Below are 23,612 nucleotides of genomic sequence, written 5' to 3' on the forward strand. Positions count from 1 at the left end.
ATGATGGTTTATATATTTTATTATTATATGTATGCTACTCTTGTTTTTGTGGCAATAGTGGTATGTCACTACTGAATATGTCACTGCTGTACGAGGGATACTTGTACCCTAGGGTGTACTTCAGCAGGTGTCTTTAGAGGAAAAAAAATGATTTGGTTAGGAAAAAACATTACATATCCACATTTTTGTGTTTAGTAGTTTAGAATAAAAATAAACCCATCAGTAGAATTACAAATTGTTGTGAGGCAGCTTTAACAGGCTGACAGACAACCGTAACACAACACGTAGTGATTCAGAATGTGTTGATTCCTGTCATGTACCACTGCTGTGTGCCACTTATAAAGGACTTGTGACTTGTGTTCCGCCGGCAGATACCAGTGGGACCACACTCTTGCTTTAGTGTCATATGTCAAATCCTAGTGATATGCCAATTTGACAGATGCTATGTCACTTATTTCCGACTGGCATATGACCTATTTAAAAACTGCATGTCACTCGTCTTCCACTGGCACATACCACTCACCTCTCAGCGACATACCTCCAAGAATTGCCACATGCTACTGACACATGCCATCCTGTTTTGATCTTGGTGTCACTTTTGACTGTTTACCTTGTACATTAAAAATTGCATATGTACATGTAGGACAAGAACCCTTAACATCAGTTAATTCAAAGTTTTGATCCCTTAGGTAACCTTGTCCCTTTGGACACCATTAAATTTAATTAAAGTTATGTTGATGATTTTTTTGTACTAGGACCTGGTATTTACAGCACATTACCAGTGTCCTATTGTGGACTTATATGCTGTTAATTCAAATGAGTAGAGCTCTAAAAGGCCTAATCTTCAATCAAGACTGCCCTCCTCTGTGGCAAATCCTTTCAAGGCCAAACCTGTATAGCTGAGTTTTAAGGTAGGTGTGCGGCAGGGGCAGGGCTTTTCAGGAAATTCCAGTTCTGAATGTGACATGTGAACAACTGTTTCATTAGAGCGCCGCATTACCTGTCGGTGAATGACTTTGACATGACTCATATTCTGTCCCTGTGGGTTTCAGTGGATGTCTCTCCGATGCAAAGCTAGCAGAGGATTGTGTTCCCAGGAGATTAGTGTGCAGCCTTCACCGACCCACAATCACTGCTGCCGAGCTCAATCGAATGCCGCTCGGAGTGGAACCCAACTAAAGGGAGATTGTGATTGACTGTTTAAATTTAGCATATGAAAAGACTTTGTCAGGTTTGGAGCCAGTGGATTTGTCACATCATGATGTGACTTAAACTGTTGCCAAAAATGCTGACATGGAGCTTTGTCGATGACTCAGGTTCACAGAATTAAGACAATGAAATTCTACCAAGCAAAACGACCTTTGTTCACTTTTGGATCACACCGTTCTTTCCCATTAGACAACTTTGCAACTTAGTAAAAGTTTTGATGGAGGCTTTTTTCAGTTTGAGCACACAATCCTCTCTTCTTCACCTTTCTTTTACACCACAGTATGTATCAACTGTATGTCTCTTCGGAGCCCCTCCCATGCCCCGCCCTCCCTCTGCCCTTCCAACTTTGCTTGGCATTCCCTATTGGCCTTTAGCACAGTTGGCACCAGGTCTCATCTCCTTCATCCACTTCCCCCTCCTGCCCCCCCCCCCTTTACTCTCTCATCCTCTCCCACAGTCTCTAGCCTCTTGCTCTGATCAGGAGAATGGAAAGGCTGTAAAAGTGATGTCACTGGATGAAGTAGAGCTAAGTAGGGGTATGCTAAGTCCCAGCTTTTACACCTTCACAGGTTTTATTTAAAATCCTGAGAAAGAGAGAGATTTGGCTAATCCAGCATGTAACTGAAATGATGATTTGACATTTTCCTGAGTTTTCGCCTGCTCTACATTGCACTGCAATGTCAAGACTTAATTTATTCCTTGTGATTTGTATAAAGTCTTCCCTTTGGGATTTGGACAGAAACCGCTCAAACTATGCCAACAGTTGTCATTTGTCTTGGAAGCCTTTCCCATGCAAAATGAACCTTTGGTTTGTTAACCTGTCAGTCAGTGCCGGCATGTTGAAACAACCTAATGAAGCATGAAGAGTTCAATCAGATGAATTTAAAGGGGACTGACAAGGTTGGCATTTAGTGCTCCTCCAAAGGCTACATCATGCTGTGTGTGTGCACTTGGAAATGTTCTCCTCAGCGCTACCTCAGCTTGAAACAGATCTACCAATCTATGATCTGGTTTTGTCTTGCTCACTCTATTCCTTTATCTTTGCCAACGTTTTTCTATTCCCTTAAAGCAAAAATTTGACATTTTTGGAAGTTAACTTTTTGTTGACTTGTTTATTGCTAAAAGTTAGGTAAGTATTGCACTGTATCTCATATGTTTAATCCATACAAAACATGAGGTGTAAAGCGACTAGCCTCTCTTGGCTGCCCACTGATCCTGGCCAACAAATAAAGCAGCACATTAACCCTCATAAAACAACAAATTTGCCCTATTTACACTTTGTTTATGATACCAACTAAACAGTATTTTAAAGGCAGGTCTGCATCTTATTTTAGGAGTACTTCGTTGGAATTCTCATAACAGATCAAGAGCAATCAAATTAGTTTGACAAAAGAAAAATATCGGTTGTTTGTGGCTGTCACAGGACTATAATACATTCTGCAGGTACGTATCTGCTGTGCCTACCTGCATGCACACTGCAAGTGCACCTATTGAGTGCCAATCTAGCTAAACTTGCTAGTTCCTTCAATGTTGCAGACTCTGCCTTTAATTAGTGAGCTTTATAGGTAGGCAGATTTTATTACAATTGACCAGAGACCGGCTTGCAGTCTCCTCCTGCTGTTTTCAGTCTTTATGCTAAGCTAAGTGAGCTGGCTGCCTTGTGGTTGCCTATACTAAGTGTACTTAATTTGTTGGCTCATTAGGACTACATCACCCTCTCACTTGGACTCGCGCGACAGTGCTCATTTGCACTCCGTCCCTCGCTCAGCGCTTTCAGCATTGTCACCTGTCACTTCTTGTCACTTCCTCTCCTCCCTACAGCCATTTCAGACAAGGAGATGAACATCACACTAAGCTCAGAAACACTGAGAGAGGAGGGAACTGTGTGTGGAGAACAGAGGAGAGAAATGAAGTCAAACAGACTGCCTTTTCTCAATGAGCTTCAAAGAGCTGTCACATCAGAGACACGAGGCTGCACTCTTCTTACGCTCGCCTCTCGCTTCTTGCCAAGTCACTTGCTCATGTGCTCACACATACACCGACTATCTCGCACATTCAGACGCACATCTAGGCTGTGTTTCCCGCCTTTCCTCATCTGTCCTCTTTTTGAATGGGTTTGTCTCTTTTCCTCGCCGCTACGTCACATTTTCTGCTGTGCACCGTCATTCCGCGACGAACCCATTGAACCCACTGCCTCTCTCTCTCTCCTTACTCTGCCTCTCTGTCTCGCTGTGTCTAAGACTCACTGCAATAACACTGTCTAGTCCCAGGTGGCCTGTCATCGTCAGCTCCTCTGGGTAATGCGGTGCTCGACTGAGTGCTGCAGGCGAGGACATCCTGAAGTGATTGAGCAAATAGAAGTCTTTGCACCTCAAGTCTGGCACAGTTGCTAAAACACAATCCATTTAGTCCTGGAACTGTGTCATGGACAGCATTTCGGGACCTTGAAAAGGCCATTTCCAGCTTTTGTTTGAGAGTACTGCTCTGTGTGTGTGTGTGTGTGTGTGTGTGTGTGTGTGTGTGTGTGTGTGTGTGTGTGTGTGTGTGTGTGTGTGTGTGTGTGTGTGTGTGTGTGTGTGTGTGTGTGTGTGTGTGTGTGTGTGTGTGTGTGTGTGTGTGTGTGTGTGTGTGTGTGTGTGTAGCTGAGGGTGCATGTGTGTGTGTGAGCAGGAGAGGGAGGGACAGAGACAGTGTAGCAGTGTGATGTTTGTGTATCGCTGCAGCACAATGCAGCTTGTCAGGCAAGTGGCATTCTTTTTGCTTCTCTGCTTTGTCCCCATTCACCAGTGTCGCCCAATTTTCTGTCGTACCAAATGCACATACGGAACCTCTTTTCAGAGAGATGTTCTTTATTCTTTGCAAAGTCTTTGCACAAAGGAAATCATACACTGACAGCAGTCTGACTTTTCATCCAGAGCGCTCCTTTTATTCAGAAGGAGCCAGGCTGAGGGGGACATGCTGACCTGCCAGGTCAGTGAGCAGAGCAACACTAGTTCTCCATTCAGCACGGGCAACTAAAGACAAAGCAACAGTTTGACTTATAACCTCAAATGTGAGCATGCACGCTTATCTTTCATGCAGATCTCCGGCCAATTCCAAAAACGTGAAAAGCACGTGGACTCTAAAAAGAATTCATACTATCTAAAACTGTAAAGCTCAGTTTGTATATGTGAAAGTTAAACTGAGTGAAAGAGACAGACTGTAACGATAAGGTCATCAAGAGGCAAATCACGGAGCTGCTCTATAGACAGCGAATAATGACTCTGACAGTAGCCATGGTGATTTTTACTGTGCACATTTTCTGATTGCCAGCTGTGAGCTCAACATCCAAATGAAACTCATTTGGAAAACCTCAAACAAAAATCCTGTCAATCTAATTTAAAATCTATGGACCTAGTCCAAAAAATTACATCATGGATTCAAATCTGGCTTCTGTTAAGTCACAGAGACAGATGTGTGTGTGTATGTTTGCTGGTGGTGACTTTACTTTACTTTAAAATCTTAGACACCATAAATTCTTTTTAAGGGTGGGTTTTACCCTTTAAAGAATGCATGGTAATGAATATTTTGATTTCTCTCTCTCTACCATTGTTTTGTTTTGCCATGACCAAATTAAAAGGTCAGGCTGATATTTATTGTTGTGAGACTTTTGTCTGAACACAGCTAAATCATTTGTTTTTTCCTTCAATAAAATCCATCTCACTTGAACTGGACAAAAGGTCTTTGTGTACCCACAATCTAATTTATCCAAACAATATAAGATTACACAGGAATTATCTTGACAGAATGTCTGCCAATCCACCAGGAAGTATGTGTTTTCATAAATAAGTTTGTTTTAGTGTAGGCTTCACACATGATATAGGCTAGCCCGAGGTGACTTTCTCATTGATGCAGGGGCTAGATCATCAGTTAAGACCAGAAACACACCAGAAAATGCATTTATCTAGCTGTTTTCAAAGAGGCAGACTGCTGGATGGTTTTCATCTTTCTCTGACATTGATATTTACAATCACAAATGTAGGTTTCAACAAAGAAAAATGAACATGACATTGTAAGTCTTTTTCTTCTTCTTCTTTTTTTTAAATCACCCATTGTCCTGTGGTTATTATCCAGGCTCTGTGCTGGACGTGATCAAGCATATCATCTCGCGAGGCGATCACAAGACAGGCGTCCTGGACGAGGCCAGCATAGCCACGGTGCTGAAAGACGTGCTTGAGGGCCTGGAATACCTACACAAGAACGGACAGATCCACAGGTAATAAGACTCACGGCCATCGCTGTGGTACTGCAATTAAACTGACACTGGCCTTCCCATCACCACTAAGCACAGATGCTTTATAAGAACTCACCTTGAGGGTTTATGGAGCAGAAATGTGTAACTCTGCCACTGACTTTCTCTTCTGTGTTATCATAGTAATAATGTTCCCCACCTCGACTACATGGGACATTATGCTGTTACAGTCGGGTCTTAGTGCATTTTGTGTTTTATACTGACACTTTTGTGAGCACAGTAATTCATATACAATGATTTATTGAATATCAATGCTTCGTATGTTGAGGTTTTCACTATAAAACAGGTTTCTGGATTAAATTGGCATTTTAATGAGAATTGAAAAATTTGAGAATACCATAATTCAGACTTCATTTTAATACTTCATAATAATTAATGCATGTGTTATATGGAGACATCTTTAAAAATAAACTTTTCTAATGTCTGCTCTCATTGGGTTCATTAATGTACTTATTAGCACAACTCTGGATTTTTATGTATTACAGTTACTAATTGTATCATTATGTGCCAGTCATCATTATGTGGCATCTGTTCCCTTCATACTATTTCCATGTGTCCGCGATCAACTTGTGCAAATTAATTCATAGTTTGTGTGGTTTAATACAAAGGTCAATGCAAGGAAATGATTGGAACTCTCAGCAGGCTAGACGGATGACTTGATGAGACCACGGGAACAGCATTTATTCAGAAGCTTTTACTCCTAAAGGTCTCGGGTGTCATTGGGATCTGTATAGAGACTGTTTATGGCTCACCACTTCAAGTATGGTTTATGGTTTAAACCTATACACATGATACAAACCCTCAGTGCTTCGATTAAACTATTACAACTTCTAAGTGAAACAAAAACGCTGCATGAAATCTATATGTAGACCACCACTTCTGTGCCGATAATCCTTAACCGTTAGCTATATGAGTATGTATTAGTGGAATCATTCCACTAATGCATATTCCACTGGAATGTGTGAATGGCAGATTTGCGTGCCATAGGAAATTTGAGCCTAAAAGCTCTCTTCTAAGCCAGTTCAAGACCTGGCTAAGTCCCTGCACTCAAGCTGTTACAATGAACCCAGTCGACACACTGGCTGTAGAAGTCATTCGCACTACCTCCGCTGCATTTAATATTCATTACTCACTTTTTCTTACGTCTCCTCTCCCACTGGCACACATACAGCCCGGGACAGGCTATGTAAATAATGCATAGCTTTTTAGCTTGGTTAAGTGCTGAGCAGCTTTCAGTGTAGCATGCCAATGAGAAAACGGATAGCGACTTGATTGAAGACTTTGACCGTGGGCTTGGATGAGGGATGGTTTGTGTCCGGCCTTGTCAATGAAGCTCATCAGCTCATTAACCTGTGTATCCTTGTATCTCTAGGAACTATAGGCAGAGATGTTAGGAATTGGCCCTAAACACTTTAAATTTCTGTGTTAATTAAATGGAAAATCCTATGCAGTGTACCAGTGCTGCAGCAGTATCCACTTTCAGCATAATGTGACAGGGTTATCGGTCAGTGCCAGAGAGAGAGAGGACTGTTTTCCCTGAGTAAAACCTGCCCTCAGCTCTGTGCCCTGTCCACGGAGACACATGAGAATCATTAATAGATCTTTCATTCATCTCTTGTGTCAACCCCAGGCTCTGAGGTGTAACTTGTGATAAAGACAATCTTGGAAAAAAAAGAATGTGAGGTAATCCTCCAGCACTGAAAATCATTGACAAGCAAAGAGTGGTGAGGCCATGATCAGTTGATCAGTGTCTGCTGATGTAAACGTGCACATATGGCCGTGCGTGTTCCGCCTGTGTAAGCTGGATCATATGAGTCGGAGCCTCAGGGTAGGGGTGATGGAGAGAGTCAAGGGGGTGAGGCTTGATGAGGAGGGAGAAAGTGTCACATGATATGTTCCATCCAGCGCAAGACGGCAGAAAAGCAATTAGAGTCTTGCGGCCTGAGCTGTAGCCTCAAACGGAGACATTTACCATAAGACAGCGAACTGCTCCACCTCCACATTCACAGCAGCTTGGAAAGTAAGCGATTCGAAGGTGGCACTTGTCCTCTAACTTGACTGGCAGGTAGACGTTAAACACGTGACAGGAGAAGAATACCACTGAAGTGTAGATTCGTCAGTCAGTGGAACCTAAGAAAGTCAGCCTCTAAGTTGATTGTTGGAAAGCCCTGTAGGCAGCAGTGATCTGACTGCTGAGGAAAGCTCTTTGCCTCATACTCATCTCTGAACCCTCATATCTACTGTGGGTTCATGGGAGGACTCAAAAGAATTACTCTATGTGGTTAAGTAATGATGAGGTAATGGCTGTAGTTGTGCTGCCTCCAGTAGCAGAGAATCTCTCACTGTGGATTAAAGGAAAATGGACAAATTAAAAAATAAATAATTGATTTGGAGAAACCGATAAGAATGAAAGTGTGGAGAACGAAATCAAAATAGCGAAGCAAAGAGAAGAGATTTTTTGGTGGTCAAAAAAGGGCTAGGGCAGAAGAGGGGAGGTATTTCATCTCAGTGGATGACCCACGGGGCGTCTCATAAACCCTCTTTTACAGCCCTGTTTGAGGCACTGTGAGCCTGGCACCAGGATGTGATGTCACAGGAGGTGACCCAGAGGAGCTGCAAGGTGTGAAAGCTGCCAGATGAGAATGATAAATTTTGTTGACAGTTTCATACTGTATCTGCTCCCACATGACTACTACTGCCTGGCTGTCATTTCAGTAGGTCATAAATATGAGAAGGCCACACATATCTTTCAGTTATTTTGGTTTCTGGCAACATTTTTGATTGGCTTTAATGTGCTTTTTAAACAGGAATTAGCATAAAAAGTCAGTTATTCTGGCTCAAACTCACCCTATATTATAACGTATGGCTGGATGATAAGTAGGAGTTGAGACTTTAACTGCTGGTTGTTTTTTTTTCCCTCTCTGCTACAGTATTTCTTTGAACTTGCATGGTGCATTGTGTCACCACCTCCTCCCTCCTCCTTTTCCTCTCCTGTGAATGTTAATGACTGTCTGCACTCTGCAGCCTTATTCTCAGAGCATTACAATCTACTGCAGTGAACCATAGCCTCAATGGTTCTTGAATGAGTGTAGGAGGGACGCAGTCAGACAGCTTTGATCACTCCATATGAATGATGCAGCTTCATGGATAGTCTTTTATCAGTGCATATTCAATTGAAAATTCTACCTTAAAATAACATTCTGGTGTTATTTCCCAGATTTATTCACACTGGTGAATTTCACTGGTGAGTAATGAAATAACTCTCAGGACACTGGCTTCATTTGTGTAAAAATCAGCTTGACATTCAACTGTAAGTGAAACAAAATGTCTCCAATTCATTAATTTAACAACTTCAAAAATATTTTTTTGCATGACTTCATCATTTCTCAACAATTCCATTCAACAACTCAATGGATTGACATTAAATTTGGTACAGACATTCATGGTGTCCTGAGGATGAATCCTAATGATTTCAGTAATTCTGCTACACGTCATCGAGCACCATCAGTGAGTCACTGCTTTCCCTAATCCCTCAAGGCATCTCAGCTTCTATTATATGGATTCATATGAAAGTTTTGTACAGATATTCGTGGTTTCCAGATGATACACCCACTGACTATGGTGATTCTGTGACCTTTCATCCAGCATGGATTAACTTGTTTCCAGATGTAGAAGCACAGTACATTCCTACAACTATTCTTAGTTAGCCGACGATAAGTTAGCATGTCTTGTGACACGACTAGAGTGGTTAATTGGCCTTGACTGAACCCACAATGCCTCATTAAAATACTGTTCATTATTAGCCCAGGCTGAATCACAAGCACTGGAAGACACGACTGGGGCCACCGAGAGGGGACAGTTGTTGCGTAAACAAGGTAAAGTATTTTGGGATACTCCCAGACTTGTCTTTCAGCCTCAGGTGGTCCACCCTGCGCCTCCCCTCTATTCCTTAAAAAGCAACATCTCAAATAACCAGTCATAAATCATAGCAGTTGTACGTACTAACACCCAAGCTAGAACATAAGAATGTTCTTGATTAAGCAGAAGTTGTGAGTGTAAGAAACTGGAAGATACTGCATGATATCATCAAGCTGTAATGTCAGGGCAGCAAAGTGACTGTGGGACAAGCCAGAGAGCTGTGGAGCACAGACAACGGTACTGCAGCAGACATCTCTAACAGTGGTTTTTCAAAGCCACTAGCAAAAGCTGTCGGGTCCGTTTTTCATCAACCCTTTCTCTTCCCATGCATCGTCCCTTGTGTGACAGTTACGTAATTGAGCTCGTCTAGACACAAATGCACATCAAAGTTTTGCCACATGTCGTACACAGACAGCTCTTTCTGCTTGAGCTGATTACCGAAAACTATTTCAAAATAACCTCAGATATGGTCAGCTAATACCTTGTCCTGTTTATTACCCCAGTCTGCTTCTGGACTGTTTTATTACCCCAGCAGTTATTTTGCCCTGCAGTGGGAATCCCCATCTTTTCTGTCAGCCAATGGTCCTAATATGTCACATATGCTGCATTCCTGCCTCTGTGGCTCACTGTTTGCCACTCCCTGCCCCCGTCGCTATGAGATCTGTTGTCTGTGTGGTATTTTACTGGAGCACTCTTAGCAAAAGAGGCCTCCACACTCGAGTATTCAACAGCATTTGAGCAAAGATCTGACCTGTGACCTGTAAGCTCTTGAGTCCCTTCAGGGCATTGTGTGTCTTGAGTAGGTTGCTTGTAAAGATTGTACCTCTAGCTTGTGGCTACAGGAGAGAGAGGGGGGGGGGTACTTTTGAATGAACTGCCGACTCCACCTTCTTCACTTTTTTGCTGCAAAATTAGGGCCTCAGGAAGAGTCCAGGAACCATGGTGATGTTTTTTGTGATCAAGGGGAAGTTTCAGCATGCATTTCAGGTTGAAAGCATGATTCAGCAGTGTTCTCTTCTGGGAATCACATAAAACTTTCGAACTACCTCAATTATCTCTGCCGCATTTGCATTTGCCCCCCATGTACTTCGTACTTGGCATGCATTTGTAGTCTATGTGGATTGAATTATATGTCCAATAAAATGGTACAATGGGCCTTTGTTTCTTGGAAGCTATGCCATGTCTCATCTCCAAACCAGTACTCCAAAGACCATGCTATTTTTACATTCATTGAGAACAATTTGTCTGCAGGAATAATCCAACTGCATTTATCTCTCAGCTAAAACTGCCAGCTTTTTACTCTTGTGCCCCCCTCTGGTATCAAGGTGAACTGCTCAGCTGTTGTGATTGCATCTCTTATGAATCAGTTATCTGCCTGTCAGTACAATTTATAGATCACTCTGAGGGTAATTTGTGCAAATCTGTTAGAAGCCATAAAGGTGGTGTTACGGCTGACGGTAACACTTTGTTGGTCCTTTTCTGCTCAAAGTGTTTCTCCCCATATTCTCTTTAAAATTAATTTCCTCATAGCTTGGGCAGCAGAAAGAGCTAACTGTCGTCCTCTGTGACCTTGCTGCCATTCCCCACTTTTATATTCTTCTCTTGACCCCTCGACTTTATCTTTGTGAGACTGTTGCTATGACGACTGTGTGCCACACACAATGAATTCTGCAGCCTCCCCAGACAGACAGTCTGTGCGACTGTGTGAGAGCGCTCACGGAGGCAGACAGGCAGTCAGACAACTGTCCCTGCTGAATCCTCTTATCACCACCAGGGGAGGATGAACAAATTAACTACAGATAGACAAATAGAACATGGAGTGATAGCAGGATGAAAGTGCTGAAGCTAATTGTATGTAAGATATATAAAGTCAAGCTTTTTTGACAAGTTATCAGCAAGAAATGAAGTAAAAAATGGATCCTAAGCTTCCATTGAGTCGACAACATAATCAAACTGGTGATAGAACTAAGGTAGCAGGTTACCAATTAATAATTTTCCCCCTCATCTTGACTTTAAATGTCTCTATTGTTCATGTTTAGTGTTTGATCTACCTGAGCTACATCATCCACTCCGCCGTTGACAGCTCTGCATGAGAGGTAACCCTATACAACCTCTAACAAATTCTTGTCTTGTCTTTCAGAGATCTTAAGGCTGGAAACATTCTCCTCGGGGATGATGGCTCAGTGCAAATTGCAGGTATTTGGCCACGAGGCAACAGAACCTTTCAGCACCTGTCACTAGTGATCCCGATTAGGTGTGAAGAAGTAGTTGTGTGGTGCTTAACCTCATTTACCCTTGTTAGCCTGCCAACTGCGCTCCAGTATCTCAGTGTCTTTACGCACAGGAGGCCTAGTTTGTGGGGGAAAATGAACTTCCTTGACAAAAATGATATTTTCTTACTAAATTAGGTCCTTTTGTGTGTGTTTTGTCTAATTATGTTCCCCCTCTCTTCCCTTTCTTCAGACTTTGGCGTCAGTGCCTTTCTAGCCACAGGTGGTGACATCACTCGTACTAAAGTGCGCAAGACGTTTGTGGGAACCCCATGCTGGATGGCCCCAGAGGTCATGGAGCAGGTTGGTTGTTGTGAGCGTGGAGCAAAGCAGTAACCATGACAACAGAAAGCTCACATTCAGACACAGCTTTATCTTAGCAGGAAAAAAGCAGGCATTCTTTTAGTGATCCCTTTTTTTTTTTTTTTTTTAAACCTGGAAATGGCTCATGTTTATGATTTGCAAATATGTGGTTTCAATATGAGATGAAGGCAGAGCTGATCTGTAACAGAGGATGATGTGTGATTCTGCTTCCACAGGTGAGGGGTTATGATTTCAAAGCAGATATTTGGAGTTTTGGGGTTACCGCCATTGAGCTTGCCACGGGGGCTGCACCTTATCATAAATACCCACCAATGAAGGTGAGAACACAGTGAAGCAATTAAACTGACCTAGAAATGTGTAGTTAAAGTCCTTCTGACTTACTCGGGATTCAACCTGTGAAGTTCTGCAGTTTTGTTTTGTTTTTTGACTAAGTGTGCTCTTGGTGTCTTCAGGTCTTGATGCTGACGCTGCAGAATGACCCCCCTGTCCTGGAGACGGGCATCACAGACAAGGAGATGGTAAAGAAATATGGCAAATCCTTCAGGAAGATGATCTCCTTGTGTCTACAGAAGGACCCAGAGAAAAGGTGTTGATTGTAGTGCCTTCACATAAAGTCTCACAACACGTTCATATGTGTATACAGCACACGCTGCTTTACAGTGGCATCAATGTTTTGCCTCATCTTCAATATGGTAATTATATGAAAAGCTTGTAATATATGCAGCCACAGGCAGTTCACTTACAGATAGTGAAACTGATTTACAATACTTTACATGTTAATATGTGTTGTACAACATTCTGAAGTTTTTCTCTTATTGGGAGTGTAAAAGCGAAAATGAGCAGGGCTTATTTTTTGTCACTCTGCTGTTTTTCAGGCCAACATCCTCAGAGTTGTTGAAGCACAAATTCTTTCAGAAAGCAAAGGTAAGTACTTGAGCTCACTCAGGGCCTGAGATTGAATCAGTTAGTCAGCATCATCCCTGATGGGCTGGTTGATGAGTAAAGGCCTGAGCCTGCAGAAGTGATTGGATTTTAATGGCCTCAGTTTGGCCTCTGTTTAAAATTAAGCTGCTCCTCATAACTGTTGATTGTTTTTTGTTTTTAGCTCCAGAAGGTTTGAAATGATTGAAGGGGGGGGGTTAATGTAGGAGAAAGAGGTAAACTATGATTTAAAGATGAAAATAAAGCAATAACCTCTCTTTCCCTGAGGTGTTTGTGTGGCTCAGGCTACTTCTCACTTGGCTCAACTTGTCAGTGTGTCTGACCCAAGCTGAGGCCGTGGCAGCATTCCTCTCATTATTGACCATGCAGAGCTGTTTCTAACAAAGGCAGGGATAAGCAGTCTAACTCCAGCCTCCGACTGCCCATTGCCCCAGCAAGTAGAACAACTAGAGTGCTGGCTCAGCATGTCACACCGCCCAAATACAACCTGGTTGGTTTACTGGATGTGACCCTGGTCAGCAGTACTCTGTATGTACAACAGAGGGCAGGCTTTGTTATTATTTTAGAACTGATGCACCTCCAGAATAAGTGACCTTTGGGCCTGTTTCAGCCTGCAGGAAAACCAAGAAGCAAGTATGTAATTATTGATTTGATTTTGATGTTCATGAGATCTGCTCACGAGTTTTACTCCCGAATGAAATGTCCACAAATATCCAAAACTCACAATTACAGTTAAAGAGAGAATGTATGGTTTACAGACAAACACAATTTGAATAAATATTCTAATAAACAATAAGCAATAATTGTAAAAGAAATGAAACATTAATGAAATGCATTTTAAAGAGTAAAAGAGTCTTTAGAAAACATTTACTGACCTGACCATCAGAGAGAGAGAGAGAGACTACCCCTAAAAGCTTAATCAGCACAAGTTGTGCACTTTGAGCGGAGCACAACCACCAGCAACCTGGATTTTTAAATGAATTGTAAATTGGACAGGAAGCTCGTGTAGCGAGCCAGACTCTTAGTAAAGCACATTATGGGCCACGGTTCAGTTTCTGAATACTGCAATAACAGAATAAACCAACATATAGGAATTTGGAGTGACAGACATTTATTTCTTTTCTCTCATGACAGAACCATGAGTATTTACATGAGAAGTTACTTCAGAGGGCGCCCACTATAACAGAGAGATCGAAAAAGGTAAGATGGCGAAGGATTAAAACTCCGCTTAGTGCTTCACTTAGTGCTTAGAAGATGAGCTCAGTTGTGGGCGCATGTGTCGTCAGGTACGTCGAGTGCCAGGCTCCAGTGGACGGCTGCATAAAACGGAGGACGGCGAATGGGAATGGAGCGACGATGAGCTGGATGAAGAAAGCGAAGAGGGCAAAGCAGCTGTTGCTGCCTTAAGGGTACAACTTAAGAGTTTTCCCCTCGCATGCACACATGACCACTTTTGTGACACACCACATGTCTTGTCTTTTAATCACTGTACAATGTTAAAGTTGTCATTTTCATGTCTGTGCAGTAGCATGTTTGTCCACTGTCTCTCCACTGAGTCTCCTGTATGTGTGTATGTTCTGTCTGACGGCCAAGGAGCAGCAGGTGAAGCCTGTTAGCGCCACCAGGCGACAAGTGCGCTTCTCCTACCCACTCGAGCTGCCTGCGTCCAGGGTTGTTCACTTGCCACCACAATACAGATGGCATTCCTCTAACAAGGAAGAACTCTCTCTGTACATGTTAGCTAGGGAGCATGTGACTGCTAGAAAGGGCAGGAAATACCTTGAAGGGAGGCAGGAAGGTGGAGAATGGGGCAGATAACCTTTGTTGTTAGGGTGAGGGCTGTAAGACATGCAATAGGGAAAGCTTGTGGATACAGTGCACAGGTAATCAGTTTATCCAGATAAACTAGATTATCTGATCATGTCATGTCTTTTAATTTCATACACAATCACTTTAGAGGTCCTCTTGGAATGATAAAGTTGATTTTGTTTGAATATATCTACACAGCGATAAGCTCTTATCTTCCAGATAGCAGTGACTTTGTTCTGGAATTTTTCAACTTTACAGTAAACTATCAGACGACCAGGCTAAGTTATGACGTTGGTTTGTTGAAAAGAAAGGTTCACAACATCATTTTTAAGCACAAATCTGTACTGTAGATCACATGCAAGTAGAATTTGGCTCACAAGTTAACCTCGTCAGGACCTATTAGTCAGTACAGGAAGCTTTGTTTTAAACAGTGAGATGTTTTGTGTCTCATGGGAAGGCAGCAAATGTGTGGTTTTTACTGAAATATAGCAGAGATTTCAAAGGAGTTTGAATCCACATAACTAAATACAAACATTACATACAAGAGTATAATTTCCACAATTTATTTCTTAACATTTGGAGAATGACCGATACCATTTTTTGGTTAATAAGTTATAATAAGTATGAGGGAAGAGTTACATTTCCTGGAAGCCATCTGTATTTCAGTGTCTCTTTTTAAATCATTTTTTATTCATACTGACCAAATCACATTTAATCAGTACAAGGCAAATTACTTATCAACACTGTAAAATGATCTTCAGTTAAAGCACTAATGACCATCAAGGGATTAAATTTTTACAATATCTCTGCTGCTTTGATGCTGCTTTTCTGGCTATTTGTTGGCAAACTGAACTTTAAATTCTTACACCAGCTCTGTTGGATATTTTTATCTTGAAACTCCCATGAAAATATGATTTCTCTTCTGCTCAGTATTGATTCATATTGTTAGACACTGGAGCCTGGCTGAGTACCTGTGTAATGTCTGTGTGCTTTAAAGACTAATACAGTCTCCTCAGTAACAGGCGGCAGATTCCTGAGCTGATGTGATCTCTGACATCAGTCAGACGCCACGTCATGTCCTCTCAGTCAAGTCAGTTTGTCTTCATTTGGGCCTTTCTGTCTGACTCTATGCTCCTTGGAGTTGGTTTAAACCGTTTGTTTGTTGTTGTTTTTTTTAGTTTGACTCTATAACTTTGACTGCTGATTTCATAATCACTTATGCCGCTTCTCTGCTTTTCAAATCTAAAACTGAAAAAAAAAAAACTGCACTTGTAGAATGTGTACTTTCACTCGTTTACAACCAAATTACCAGTGATTAGAGCTGAGATTTATGTATGAAATCTTCTATTACCATCAGTGTCATTTTATGTCACGATAGATATAGTGATGTAGTAAATTGTCTTATAGATTATTTTTGTAAATCCACTGAAAACCTTATAAATAATAGTAGAGCTGCATGATTGATCAATTATTCAATAAGTTGTCAACTGTTGAATTATTCGCCAAATATTTTGATAATGAATCGGTTAGAGTAATCTGATCCCAGCTTCCTAAATATGGTGTTTGGTATTTTACTCCTCCATGACGGTAAACTGAATATCTTTGGCTTGTGGACAGAACAAGACATTTGATGATGTCCTTTTGGGCTTTTGGAAACACTGACTGACATTTGTTTCACCATTTTCTGACATTTTACAGACCAAACAACTAATCATTTAATTGAGAAAATAATCGACAGAAAAATCTACGATGAAAATAAACATTTGTTGCTGCTGTAAATCCCATTACTTTGTCACCTTGATGCAAAAGTCCCTGAAATCCAGTATACAAATCAGGCCTAGTTATTGATTTACAATATAGCTTCAAGTAGCCTCATATAACCAGAGATAGTAAAAGTCATATCACCTAACCATATCAGCACCACCAATGAAGGAAAGTGCAGTTGAAGTTTAATTAGCATGTTCACACTCTAATAGTATCACTGTATTGAACATAAAGGAGATAATGGTAAACAAAGCAGGCCGATGAATGAGGAAAGTAAACGAGTAAGCTGTTTTAATCCGTTTACTTCTCTTGCTTTCTGTGTGTTCTTTGCATCTATGCGTGCTGTTTTTGCTTCGCTAAAACCACCACAGCGATATCCTCTTCCTGAGAGTTGTCTTCCTTTTATCTGTTAACAGTCACCCAGAGTGAAGGAAGGATCACAGAATTCAGAGGTGAGTTTCAAAAGTTCTTTCTTTGTCTGTACAGGTGAAATAGTGTCCTTTTAACCTACACAGTCCAACTAATCTTCATTTAGGCAGTGGCCTTTGAGTTAAGATTATTTTGTCAAGCTACAGTCTATCTTTGGTTGATGTGTGTAATTACTATGTGAAACTCTGGAGACTGTTATGGGTAATTAAACCAGCCTCTCCTTTCAGTGGTGCTTTGAATACCGTCACTGCAGGCCAACATGGAAGACGCTGTAGTTATAAATGCAAACCCTGTTTAGTTACCTTAGTTTGAAGTCATATGTGATATTTGGGTTTATTTCCATGTTAGGCCTGAATGTTGCCAATGTAAAATGAACTGGCTGTGATAGAAATGTCAATAAGTCACGTGTATCAAAAGCGGTTTTTCCATTTCAGGTTTTCCAAACTCCTGAGCCTTTAACTAGTCAACTCCAGCCAGTGGCTGCAGGTCAGGCAGAACTACCTCAGGCTGCAGGCCAGGCTCCACTGCAGCCCACACCAGTCAACACTCAATCCACTGCCCAGGCTGCATCGCCCACACCAGGCGCTCCCGCTGCTGCTGCTCCCGCACAGGTCAGTCTGAGCCAACATGCATATAACTTATAACCTAATTTTCATCATATGCTCTTCTTTAAGTCATCAAATTTGTCAAAACTGCTGATTTTTATGATGTTTCCTCCCCGTGCTCCTATAGATATACAAATTATTTTTTAAAGCATTTATTTGACTCAAATTGATTATTTAAGTCTTCTACTGTGTTTTGACAGGCTCCAACTGCCTCAGGAGATGTAAAGGCTCCCATTAGTTTGGTATTAAGGTTAAGGTATGGTTCCCCATTACCAAGAAAATCTGTAAACCAGCAGGTGACATTTCACCATTTATCTGTGCTGTAACTCTCTCTGATCCACTGTGACTTTCTTTCCTCTCTTCAGAAATTCAAAGAAGGAGCTAAATGACATCCGCTTTGAATTTATGCCAGGGAGAGGTACGTTTTTTTTGGACCGTATCGAATCAAAACCCAACCTCAGTTTCCTGGTGTCACAGAATAGTAAACATTTCCTAAGATTAAGACTTCTTGGCTGCAGATGTCCCTTTTTCTTTACTGATTACCCAAAAATGGGACATCAGTAAAGAAAAAGGGACAAGCCAATCCTCCTGTTTTGTTTAAATTTTGGTGCACCATTTACCCATCACAGCAGCTAAAAGCAAACACTGTTTTTGTTCACCTGTCACAGTTGGTCACTTCTGCTCTGACTTTTCAGACACAGCAGATGGTGTGTCCCAGGAGCTAGTGTCAGCAGGCCTGGTGGATGGGAGGGACTTAGTAATAGGTCAGTGATTTAAGAAAAAAAAAACATTCCTCTGCCTCTACAATATTATGTATTTCTTCAGAATAGTCGCCTATCTTTGTGGATCATATTGTCTCACATTTTCCTCTCTTTTCTGAAAATACACAGCACATACATACATACATACATACATACATACATACATACATACATACATAACATACATAACATACATTTTTGATGATGGACTAAAACACTGTCTGTCTTTTCAGTTGCTGCAAATTTGCAGAAAATAGTTGATGAGCCTCAAGCCAATAAAAATGTCACTTTCAAACTGGTGAGTGTGACACCTTCATTTGTATAAATGACATAAGTATCTAAGAAATCATATACATTTCATCTGGTTGTTAAATCTGCACAAGTGATGCACCTTAAAATCTGCACAGGAAAGCGATTTGATGTCGGGTTTAACAGGAGGCCACAGAATAGATCAGATCAATAGACAGAAAATCAAATATACAGTTTTAACCTTTGCAGCACAACCAGTTTATAGGTTTATTTTACTGAGTCAAGCCACACTAGATGATGGACATGACGAATCCCCTACAAGTAGAGAAGCTAAGCTATACATTTCAAGAATATACAGCAAACCTTTCTGAATTATGCTGAAACTAGACTCTAAACTCTATTCATTTATATAGTATGGTTATAGTTTATAATAGTCTTTATAATAATCATCTTTGTCATTATCTGGAAACAGCACATCGTTATAGCTGTGCCTGTTTAGTTATTCATTTCATATTGTTTGTTTAAAAGAAACAGTGAACAGGGCGTTTAAAAATATGTTTAAAGTTATTTTAATGTGTCACTGCTCACTTTTGATCTTCCATATTTTCACAGGCTTCTGGAATCGAGGGATCTGAAATACCAGATGACGTCAAATTGATGGGCTTTGCTCAGCTCAGCATTAGTTAAACTGTTGTTCTACCTGGGACCGTGACTTGCCTAAAAAATGTGAAAATTAAAAAAAAAAAAATAGTTTAATGCATTTTTCCTTTCTATGGCTGTAAAGAAACCACTACTGCCAAAGAAAACAGTACCGTTTTGTCACTCATAGGATTATACAACGCCGCCTCGTTGAATTGGATGGTCGGCTGAAGTATCAGAGCGTACAGTGTAAGAATCACTCAAAAAGTTTACAGCGTATATGTAGAAGGATGCAAGTATCTACAACAAGCAGTTTTCATTTCTGGTCTCCCTCATTCTGTTGTGTTTTTTCTCTCTAATATGTGATGCATTTGCACAATCTGAACTAACGCCCTTGAATCCTGATAAGTGTAACAATGCCTTATATTCATCAGAACTACTGAATGCACGTTTTGGGGGAAGTCCCCAGTTACCATATGGAGCATTATGTTGTCTGAAATGTACAAATGTGGTTTCAGTTGCTCATGTCAAACTTTTTACTTAATTTTAAGAGGAGGCAAGATGCAGCTTACTCAGCCAACTAGAATTTAAATTTCATTTCAAACTTCTGTAAACCTGAAAGTTTTTTGAAAGTGACACAACAAATTAAATGTGAAATTACTTTTTCAGAAGGGTGTCAACACTCCCAACAGCACCAATCTGTAAAGGATTAGTTTTGTTCTGTATTTTTCTTATTGTCAACAAATGTTAACAGCGCAACAATCCAGCTCACTGATGTGATTTAATAGTTTTTGGGTTCCAATGGAGGCCAACCGCACAAAGGAACAAAATATTATCCGACTTTGGACACACAGACAAAACTAATCAGTAGAATCAGTTCATTATAGATTTTGGCTTTTATTATGGGATTTGTTGACAACAAAAATAACGATGATCATCAGTCTTATCCTTATAGTACTGATACAATTAGCATAATTAGACCAAAGTATGAGACCACTTAATTTTACAAGACATTTAATTACTGGTTTTAAATTATTAAACATACATAGATTGTCAAGTACTTCAAGATATACAACAAATTCAAAGAATTATAAAACCGAAATGATTAAGGAAAAGGAGTGCAAGATAATATTGGATTTTGTCTTCATTTTTACTGTTACATTATACTAATTTGTGTTTTGGGGTTAGCACAGTGCTGGTCAAAACTTGACTTAAATTGACTATACGCTGAAATTGTAGTAAAGTGAGAAGTTTTACAACAGCTGAAACCACAAGTGTTGTATGAGCAGATGTGTCTGTCTGTGGGTATTAGTTTGTGTCTGTTTGGAATCAGTTTCTCAAATCCTTAAAAGAAAAAAAAAGACTTAAGTGCATTTTTGTTTATGTGGATGAAGCATAAGTACTTGATTTAACCTCTAGTATGTAAATAATGACATTTGGCTTTGATTTGTTTTTATACTGGGTGTTTCACTCTTGGCCTTTTTTCTGTCCTATGACATGATTGTGGGTTGTAGCGTTGCGTGAAGGAGGATGACGACACTGCAAATTTGGCTTTGAATTCTCTCATTTTGCAGGACGAACTGTCACTTACTGTATGTCATTTATGACGCTCATTTACCTTTACTCATAAAGCTTTTCATTTTTTTGCCTTTGAAAAGTTTGAATATATTTTACTGTGGAGCCACAGCTGTCCTGATGCACTGCTTTAATGCCTGTCCACCTTAAATTCCCCCTGAAGTTTGAGCCGACTAACAGCAAATTAGTCTCCAACTCTTAATGATACCAAGCGGAGGCCGTTTACAGTACTTACTTTAACCCACATCTGAAGTCATGCAGCGGCTTATTTTTTAAATGGCTGAAAATGAAGATTTTACGTCCTATTTTGAAAAAGCTAAGCTATGATTGTAGACATTTTGGTCAGAAATGGATTTGGATGAAAAAGGATGTTGGTTGCCGTCATCAGCACTGATGTCACATCCTTTTGTGCATCACTGACATGGTTTGATGATGAATGTGCATCTTGCAGTTATTGGCACTGACGGCAGTGGGAGGTTCATTTAACACTCTGCTCTAATGTGTAGATCTGAAATGCCAGCAAGGTTTTACTGTTTAATTTGGTGATGTGATAATGTCATAACCCTCCAGATGCCATACTGAATGAAAATGAATTTTTTGCTTGCAGATAAAAAATGTTAAGAGAAAATCTTTGTATTTTGACTTTAAACATGTTAAATTTTACGCTAGCCTTACATTGAAAATGACCAAGTGTATCCCCCCCCCCTTTTTTTTTTTTTGACCTAATGTCATGGATTTGATTCAGATTTTCAGTGTCTTTGAAATGTAGTTCTTGTTACATGGTAAATACCTGAAATAAAGTTATACAGGTGTGTCAACCCTGTGTTCTCCTCAAGGGGGAGGGACAAAGTCAGCAACCCAATGTTACTCATAAGTTTCTGAACTGCAGTATTTGGTGCCATTTACTGTCAGCAGTCTGCAGCTGACAGCAGACAAGGACAGGATAAGTGTGTATGAGCCGTGTGTGTTGTGTAGATTGAGCCCTGCCTCTAACGGAGTTGAAGATCTTACGGCTTTTGTTCTCATCCTTTTCCCCAACAGTCTTCTGTCCTGCTTACATGTAATCTAACAAGGCTGTAGCAACCAAACAGATGACCGGCAAAACCCCCCTTTTGTCCAGGCAATAACTCATCAAGGCTGTAATATATTTGAATTTTCCACCTATTTTCAGTTTTTTTTTTTCATTCTTTTATTTGCTCTATTTTTGATCATTTTGGAGTTCAAAGCATGTTTCTCTTGATTATTTTTAATCAATAAAGAATGAGCATATCAGCCACCTGTTAGCACTTTCTGTTTTATTTTAAGTACACCATTACCTGTCATTTTTAGTAAGTTGTTCCCGTAAATAGATAAATGTTTAGAAAAATGAAGAACACAGTGAGGACCTGTCACCTACAGGTACTGAAATGACTGCAGAGCAACCTTTTACGTTGTCATGTTGACTTAATATACGTACTTTGGTTTTCACTCTTGTCCTGTGCGTTCTCTCTCTTTATAAAGTTACATTTCCCCAATAGTAACTTTCATTTTATAGCTGTTTTACTGTTTCATACCAGGGAATTTGCTCCTCTGCTCTCACTGCCTTCATGTTTATCGTCCTCTCTATCTTTAGATAAATGACTGCAAAGTCCATCTACAACCCTTTAACAAGGAGGAAGTAATTACAGTGTAATATGAGAAAGACATTAGGGGGCTACATTTATCAGTTTGTAAAATTATGTCTGGTTTTGAATTGGATTTCTTACATGTGTTTTCCCTCCATTTTGTCACCTTCAAATTTTGCACTTCAGGGCCTCCATATCAACCACTTGAAAACGTGAAGACTTGTTCAACAACAACAACATCACGTGAGATACAAACCCTGTTGGCCACAGAGGCCAAAGGCTTCTAGGGTCATACTGTATATGGAGCCCTACACAGACGACACTTACATAATCTGATAAATATGTCCAAATCAAACAGGCCCTCTCAGATGAATAGTCTTTTTATTTATTGTTGCATATTGCAGTCATATGTTCAGGTGTTCTGGTTGTTTTGGACAAATATATTTATCATATACAGTACGACTTTAGAGGTCTTTGGCCTCTGTGGCCAGCAGGGTCTGTATCTCGTGCAGTCGTTATTTAACTAGTCTTCACATTTTAAGCTGGTTGATAAGGTGGCCCTGAGGTGCAAATTTTGAAACTGACAATGCCAATGTACATCTACTGTTGGGAAAAAAAAAAAGATTGATTTCAGTACTATTGCCATTGAAAGTAAAGTACAGCTGGGATGTTTTGATACAATGCAGCAAAAGGGATTCCTATAAAATGTTGTGTTTCTATTTTGCTGATTTGTTTTGGTAAATTTTGTGTTTTGCACTTCAGAGACACCATATATGAAAGACTTTTTGCTCCGCACATGACCAGAGAGGAGCTGCTGGCGTGGAGGCCAAATGTCCACTTAACTCAAACTTTGAAGAACGCTCCTGATAAGTTCCTACTGAGACTATTTGAGCTCCACTCTTTCTATAAGTGCTGACACTTCTTGAGAAAACCCATTGTCATTAATATAATCAGAAATTACTTGTTTTATTTAATTACATATTTCAAGATCCTGTCCACAGGAAAGCATTTGACCATGAAACATAATATGCTGTTTTCTTCCTCCAAAAGTGCATCGGGGCCGGCCACAGATGTGTACAGCTGACCTCAGTCTGAGGGATGTGTCACATTTTAATACTTTGGTAGTCTGTTAGCAACTTGGCTGGTTATAAAAGCACTGTCACTGTCAGTTTAAACATTAACTCGCTGGACGAGAGTCAAATTGACCAGCTGAGGCTGAGCGC

The 23,612-nt window shown here is 40.5% G+C and overlaps 1 protein-coding gene across 1 annotated transcript in view; it reads left to right on the forward strand.

Annotated features, from left to right (window-relative positions):
• oxsr1b (oxidative stress responsive kinase 1b) overlaps positions 1-19,777 on the forward strand; it is a 36,279-nt gene extending 16,502 nt beyond the window's left edge. Inside the window, exons 4-18 of the mRNA XM_070852731.1 lie at positions 5,323-5,464; positions 11,559-11,614; positions 11,882-11,991; positions 12,228-12,329; positions 12,465-12,598; positions 12,888-12,936; positions 14,089-14,154; positions 14,241-14,363; positions 16,944-16,979; positions 17,391-17,567; positions 17,762-17,817; positions 17,927-17,979; positions 18,257-18,325; positions 18,556-18,620; positions 19,184-19,777. Coding sequence (XP_070708832.1) covers positions 5,323-5,464; positions 11,559-11,614; positions 11,882-11,991; positions 12,228-12,329; positions 12,465-12,598; positions 12,888-12,936; positions 14,089-14,154; positions 14,241-14,363; positions 16,944-16,979; positions 17,391-17,567; positions 17,762-17,817; positions 17,927-17,979; positions 18,257-18,325; positions 18,556-18,620; positions 19,184-19,258 — 1,313 coding nt within the window. The 3' untranslated portion in view covers positions 19,259-19,777. The remainder of the gene's footprint in view (positions 1-5,322; positions 5,465-11,558; positions 11,615-11,881; positions 11,992-12,227; positions 12,330-12,464; positions 12,599-12,887; positions 12,937-14,088; positions 14,155-14,240; positions 14,364-16,943; positions 16,980-17,390; positions 17,568-17,761; positions 17,818-17,926; positions 17,980-18,256; positions 18,326-18,555; positions 18,621-19,183) is intronic.
• The last annotated feature ends 3,835 nt before the right edge of the window (positions 19,778-23,612 follow it).

The sequence above is a fragment of the Pempheris klunzingeri genome, chromosome 21, assembly GCF_042242105.1.
Source record: "Pempheris klunzingeri isolate RE-2024b chromosome 21, fPemKlu1.hap1, whole genome shotgun sequence".
In the NCBI taxonomy this organism is placed as follows: Eukaryota; Metazoa; Chordata; class Actinopteri; order Acropomatiformes; family Pempheridae; genus Pempheris; species Pempheris klunzingeri.